This window comes from Coptis chinensis, chromosome 8, assembly GCF_015680905.1.
Source record: "Coptis chinensis isolate HL-2020 chromosome 8, ASM1568090v1, whole genome shotgun sequence".
Classification (NCBI taxonomy): Eukaryota; Viridiplantae; Streptophyta; class Magnoliopsida; order Ranunculales; family Ranunculaceae; genus Coptis; species Coptis chinensis.
The window spans coordinates 66157252-66164701 of NC_141463.1; the positions used below are offsets into that span (position 1 = coordinate 66157252).

The following is a 7450-nucleotide window of genomic DNA, read 5'->3' on the forward strand; positions in this document are numbered from 1 at the left end:
GAAATCTTCTCTTAAGGGACAGTGTTCCAATTAGTTAACCCAAAAAAAAGTCTATGAGATAGGGCTTTAACAACTAAGGGAAACTCTCATCATCTTAGGAAATTTGATTCTTGGGCAACAAGCTAGGAAACATCCTTTATAAATGCCCCTTCTCTCACCCTTAGAACTACGGACATTGGGATTTGATTTCAGTAAACACTCGGGAAGCATAGGCAGCCATGCATTGACATGGTTCAGTCTCAGCTCGATCTCTAGCTTCTACGAGAACAACACTCCTCCACTACGAGAAACAACACTCCTCCGGTCCTCCTTACAACTGCATAAGTATATCATATCTTTATGTGAATTGCCCGCTGTCACTTGCATATGTTTAGGTGAATTGCCCAAATATAGTGGGAGTTTTTTTCTTTTGGACCTTTGGAAGTGCATGTCTACGTCTCTACCAATATTCGCTTCCCACAATGAACCGAAGTTAGTGATAGGTTCCAGTCAGACACTCAAAACTACAAAGAAATTGCTAGTAGGCCATAGGCCGGGCCGGGATGCATGAAGATTTTAGTCCCTGTTAGATATCTGGATCGTACAAATCTTAAAAATCATTTATTTTCATTGGCAATATATAAATCATTACCCTCTCTTCATATCATAAACTTTATTTATCATCGAAAAAAATAATATCATAAACTTTACACTTGTCGTTAGACAGTTCAAGTTAGTCCAAGTAATGAAGTATTAGCATAAATAATTTATGTATAAGCACAAAATACGACACAAACATACATCAGTGCACTGTCAAATTTGATATGGACTTGCTATCTCCACTACTGGAATGAAATTTACTTGACGAAACCAACTCATCAATTGCCTCATTCTAGTCATCGATCATGAATGGATGTATATATATATATATATATATATATATATATATATATATATATATATATATATATATATATATATGAACATCTTATTATATCTTCATGTACATTTCTTTTTTTGAAAGAACATAAACAATGAATTAAGGTGATTTTTTATGGAGATGAAATACAACTCCATTGCCAATGCAATTCAGATTATTGGAGTCGGTCTCTCTAATACGTAATGGCAAGTCGATGTGATTGTCATTGCACATAAGATCATTGTATGTATTTCATGGCCAGGTGTTGATCCACCTGCTAAAAGGATTACTTAGCTTGGCTTTTGCAAGCATTAGATATTTGATGTGTTGCCTGCTTTGTGAACCTTAGATCATTTTAGATAACAAATAAAATTCCAAAAGAAGTTCAGATTCCCCAACTTTAAACGCTTTTCTTTACAAAAATAGAGCTATCCTTAAAAATATCTATAAAAAAGGGGTTTGGATTTTGGAACCTTAAGCCATAGCATTATTACATATTTACATACGCATTCATGGTGGAAAGGTGAGCAGGCCGGAAAGACCCTCATTCATGGAGTTTCGTAGCCCAGCAAAGTAACAATAGCAATAGAAAGTTGATTTGCCCATTTCAATGTATTAAACAATAAAAAGTTATTGTTGCTTTACATAAACGATCCATGTGGTTGGTGGGCCTAACTATACTATTTAACGGATTTCACAATGACTTTCTTTTTCAAATATTAAATTAAATGTACAACCTTGCAACTTCCATCAATAATTCAGCATTATTGCTTCACCACGAGAAAGAGCTCGATAGAGAGATGTATAGATTTGGACACATTCCCAGAGGGTTTAATTATCTTAATTCTTAACATTTACTAATTACCCTTCTTTAGGACTCAAGGGGTGTTTTTGTTGTGAGGGAATGAATTTTACTGTATGAAAGTATATATAATTTAAGGACACTTTGATTAGGACTTAAAGGGGTGCCCTCCGAGGAATGCCCTTTCTTCTCCTTGGATTAGATGGCGTAGATGGGTCTATTTCGTGTTTTGTGCCTTCACGCAATTCCTCTCCCTCTATTGACATTCTTCTTCTTGACTTTCCTTCATCTCTTTGTATTACTTCATTCTTGGTGTCAAAGATAAAGCTTGCATCTCCATTCCTTTTTATTCCTACAAGCTATGTTTATAGAAGAAAAAAAAAAGTGCAAAAAATATTAATTTTCATTTATTTAACATTAGTAATTGGTCATGCTAAACTGTTAATGATGATAATGGTCTACGCTCATTTATTTGCATCAAAGATGCAGGTTTCAAACTTAATTACAATACCATTAGAAAGGAATGTATACCTTGAATTGAAGTCAATAAGGAAAATGAACGAGAGAATGACACAATGCAGGTGATGATCATCAACAATTAACCTTATAGGGGAATATATAAGGGAATGAATGTATGTCTTAAAGAAAAAAATAAATAAATAAAAGAAAAAAAAAAGAAAAAAAAGAAAGTAGTATGTCTTTGTACGCTTATGATGTTTAAGATAAAAGAGAAGCTAACCTTACAACCCAATGAGCAAAAACGAAATGTGTCTAAGAGACTTCTGCCACAAATTTCACAAATATGAGACACCCCTTTGCCGGATTTTGGTTGAGGCCTCTCATTAAGAAAGAGAACTCTAGCACTGTTTATGACATATGTTTGAACTCCACTAATATCAAGTACCCTTTGTATTTCAGCCACCCTAACTACATCATGATATGAAGACCTCCTTATCTGCACCAACACACAATCAAAATGTATCAAAAAACAAATATGGAAAAACCATAAATAAAATCTACATTTACCATCATACCAAAAACTGAAAATGAGATCATAACAATGTAAGGAAAAAAATCAGAAAATAAAGACCCACTTGAATTACAGAATGATCTTTGTGTCTTGATGATCGACAATAGAAGCAAAATGCAGCAGTGCCATTGCAATCCAAACAATACATGTTGCATTCACTTCTTGCAGCATCCCCATGGATACGACATACAGAAAAGAAATCCGTCGATAACAATGATTCTAGCCATGGAGGAACCAACATGGAGTATGCCTAGATGGACCAAAGAAATACATATAAATGCATGAAGAATTGAGACAATGTGGACTAACAACACAAACTAAGAAAAAGTTTGTATAAGTAGGCCAACACTTACCATTATCAAAGACCAAGTGTGTGGTTAAGCTGACTTTTTGAACCAATGTTGATAATCAATTGACACTAGTTGGATTTTTTGATGAAGAGTGCAAAGATAGACATGAGATAAAGAGAGAGAAAGAGAGGGGGAGGGGGAGAGGAAGAGAAATGTGTAACCCAAATACAACTTAGGAATCAACAACATAACAACGCCTTAATTAGTGACAGATCACAAACAAATAAACAAATGTATTAAGTAATAGAAACTTAACGGCACAGATTAAGTGTAGTGGGTCAGGCTTTATAATAATCGTTGGATTGTAAGAGAGGGATGTTTTTGGCGCTTACGTTACTTTGGTTCTTGTTTGCGTCCTTTGGTAGGCACAAGGTCGGCTACTAGGCTACTCATTTAGGCAGGGAAAATGTTCATGTAAAGAATCTCTCCCCATGTGGATTACACTTGTCTATCATACTTATGTGGCATTTTATTTTATCGCAAAATTCTTAGAGTAAGCTAACTTAGACAGCAAATTGACTATTTCCCATTTTTGTAAGAGAAATTTTTGTTGATCAAGTGAAAATGCAAAAGAGATACAGATGTGAGAAAGTGGCTAAGATTCTTTGTACGTTTTTTTCTAACGAAAAAGAGAGAGAATTAATCTATCTTACTATGAAGCTGCAACCAATGGCAAATTGGGAAGACCCTACCCGGTCATAACTCTCAATTCGGCTTATGTTAAATTTTGGGACAGGAAAATTGAACTATTATTTGGTTTTACGTCTGATAGTAATGCTATTCATTTATGCACATGGGATAAGTTATGTATGCCTAAAGCTGAGGGGGGGTTAGGGTTTAGAGATTCTCATCTCTTTAATCTAGCTCTGCTATGTAAACTATTGTGGAAGGCTGTCTCTGAGAAATCTTTATGGAGTGATCTTATGCTTGCCAAGTATGAGAAAGATCTGACTCTTCATAATCATGCTAACCCCTCCTCACGGGGTGTCTCTATCTCTGAGAGGTTTACAAAAAGTTAAGCGATTTGTAGAGTTGGGGGCTATCACGGAGTATTGGGGATGGTGCTTACGTGAAATTCGACTGATCAATGGATTAAGGTAATGGATAAACCATGCTCTCGATTGACATGGTGGTGCCTCTCGCCACCTTTGGTGGATCTTAATCTTCTTGTTAATGAGTTCATTAATCGATGGTTCTTGGGATTGTGTGGGACTCCGTGCTTTGGTTCCTAGTCTAGTTCTAAACTCTATTGTGAGTATCGGTGCTAGGCCATCTTCTTCGAGATAAGTTGATGTGGAACCCCGCAGGTTAATGGGAGATTTTACGTGAAATCGCTTTCAATTTTATTAAAAGCATTTGGAAAGTAATATTGGCCAGTGTTCTTCTGCTCAACAATCACATGATTTTATGATTATTTGGAAGCTGAAAATTCCTGCAATAGTGAAACTTTTTCTATGGAAAATTGCAAATAATCTATTATCTACTGGGGCTACTCTTGAGCAACATCATGTTCCCGTGGATAAGCTGGCGTGTTTTCTCGCAATAATCATGTCGAGGACTTCCAACATCTCTTCTTTACTTGTCCTTGGACTTCCGTGCTCCGTTCTCCTCTTGGCTGGGTTTAAGGGTGGATTGTGATGCTTTTGAAACACAAAATTGGTTTAATTACTTTTGGAGTAGAGACAAGCAGCAGTTATGAAAATTTATCTCTATATGCTTTCTCTCTTATGTACAACATATGGTGGCATCGAAATGAGTGTAGGTTTAGCTTTATGAAACCTAACTTTATCTCTGTCTAGAGAAAGCTTTCTATGCTTGGCAAGAGTGGGACGAATCGAGAGAGTGGCGTTTCGATATATCTCTTGAGGTTGGTTTACCTTGCATAGAGGAGAATTGGGTTGCTCCTCTCTTTTCGGTAAAGGTTAAAGTAAACTTCTGTTTGGTTTGTTTATGTGTGCTAAGAAAACAAGTGTAATACTGCTTGTGATTATTAGAGACCTGGAATGGAGGGTGTATTCTTTGCAGCCTACGCATCGAGTAGAGCTTTATCAAAAACCGGAAGCACATTTGTTAGCATTTGAGTTTGCAAGATGAACTTGGCGAGGCGAAGCGGTGGTGGAAGCTACTTTTGAAGGCACCAAGTAAAGAAGTTACTAGGATTCTGATGGAGCTGAAAAAATTCAAATTGGACTGGAATGCTATGATAGAAAGCATTCATGCCTCTTTTAAGTTCTTTTTCGTTTTTGTTTTAGAACCACTTCAGAATTGGTAATTCTTGGTCAATGAGTTTGGCTGACTGGGCTAGATCATATGGACCAACGGACTTTTATATGTATTCTCCGGATGCTATTATGCAGGTTTTAATATAAATATATCTATGAAGTTTTTATCAAAAAAAAAAAAAAAAAAATGTTATATATAACGAACAAGTACTCTAATATAACTGATACGGTCCAGATGAAAAATGAAATGTACACGTGATACGGTCAAAACACACATAAACATTCGAATGAAGAAAAACACACTGTGGCATAAATTCCTAATAGAATAGCAACAAGCCCAAAGTCCCAAACACATAACAAGAGTCTACAAGTGTGCACATTTACATTACGCTACACTCAGTTTCAATTCCAAAGAAACCATATATCCTCACCGCCATTAAGCAGATCTCGATCAACAATGAAATAGAGCGTGGCCAAATTCGTAAAAAATAAATAAATATACCAGCTGGGCGCGCTATATGTTTTCTTTTCATTTGTTTTTTGGTAAGGAGTAGAGCTATATGTTAATTCTATGATGAATAAGGAAAACTAAGGGTTAGTGTTAGTTCTTGACAACAGGTTCTACATTAATGTTATTCGAGATATGTTAGTTCTTGGTACATATAGAATTATTCTATGACAACACTATGACACAGTTTTTTTTTTTTTTTCTTGCTTAAATCACTATGACACAGTTTGATCATCCCTCACTGTACGTATGTACGTGTGTATAAAGTCATTCCTTTTAGAAGTGTCCACTCCACTGATTCCACCAACCATATCATGTCGCCAAGAACTATATATATCGATCAACATTTGAGATATTAAATTATTAATTACAATGGTACTTGTACGTCCTGGCAAAGTATTGAGGATAACAACTTTTTCTATGTAAAAATTTAAAATGCCGACAATCGGAATATGAACAATATTTGCTGAGTTTTTAAAGATCAATATTTTAACATCCCAACAGGATTTTTAATTTAATTTTATTATTATTATTTTTTAAAAGTGAAAATTTTATTGATAATGATAACGAAAAAAAAAAAAATCTCACACAACAAAAAAAAATGCTACTGTGTGTGGTCCATACCACTAGCTAACAATTTTGACGTGCAATCCCGTGAGAGTGAGAATTTGGCCCCTACTCAAGAAGTGGTTTAACTTGGCGCAGCTCACTAACAACTTGTGAATGGGAAAGAAATTAAATATATATATGGTTTGCCTTGGCTCTTTGTCTGGGTTGATGAATATGTGCAAAGGGACATCTGAATTCTGAAGATGACCTTATACTTTCATGGAGTCGTGTAAAAATAGTATAGAAATTGTAGTGGGCAAATATCGTACCTATAAACATGTTCGTTTCGGTATTTTAAAACTCGAGATATTGACATAAAGGCCAATATCTCGGAAAATCTTGTGGGAGTTTAAATTGTGTTGCAGGTAGAAAGCGGGAAACGAGAAAGAAAGGCAAGGAACACGTGTTAAAGATTGACTGGGTCCAAGCCAAATCAGGATACTATATAAAGACTGGAAGAGCATCAGAAAAAGGATTCATTCATTCATTATCCAAAAAATCATTGAAAAGAGGAAAGAGAAATAGAGAGGAAGAAAAGAAAGAAATTGTAAACTGTTATCGCCATTTTAATAAAACAAGTATTCACTTCATCTTCTTTGATTTTGTTTCCTTCATTCATTTTGTTGTGTGATCTTAGAGCATAAGTAAGAACGTGTTCTTAGACATCACATTGGCGGCGTCTGTGCATCGAAGACAAGAAAAACTTTGCTTTTCTTTTTCTTCGATCAAGAATCCGAAGTGTTTCTTTGAATTTGAGTGAAAGAAGTGTGAAATAGGAGTGAGAAGTGGATTATAATGGCTCCCAGGAAGAAAGCAAATAGCAAGCGAATGGATAACGATAATCAATCACATACAAGGAATACAAGAACTTCTGTAAGTCGGAGGTTACAGGAAGAAAATATTGAAGGTGAAGTTTCCGCCGGGGAAGTATTGAAAAAGATTGAAAGAGGTGGAAAAGACTGAATGCTTTTTTACTTAAAGAGAACCAAGAGATGAAGAAGGGAAGTCTAAGTAATGCAGTAAGAGATCTT

At 35.5% G+C, this 7450-nt stretch overlaps 1 protein-coding gene across 1 annotated transcript; it reads right to left on the reverse strand.

Annotated features, from left to right (window-relative positions):
- Positions 1–1484: 1484 nt before the first annotated feature.
- LOC147482514 (protein RGF1 INDUCIBLE TRANSCRIPTION FACTOR 1-like) lies at positions 1485–3504 on the reverse strand. The gene is made up of 4 exons (XM_086576937.1): positions 3084–3504; positions 2795–2980; positions 2440–2655; positions 1485–2059 (listed from the first exon to the last, which is right to left on the reverse strand). Exons 1-4 carry the CDS (start codon positions 3084–3086, stop codon positions 1856–1858), a joined length of 609 nt encoding a protein of 202 aa, XP_086433063.1. The 5' UTR covers positions 3087–3504; the 3' UTR covers positions 1485–1855.
- Between the last annotated feature and the right edge of the window lie 3946 nt (positions 3505–7450).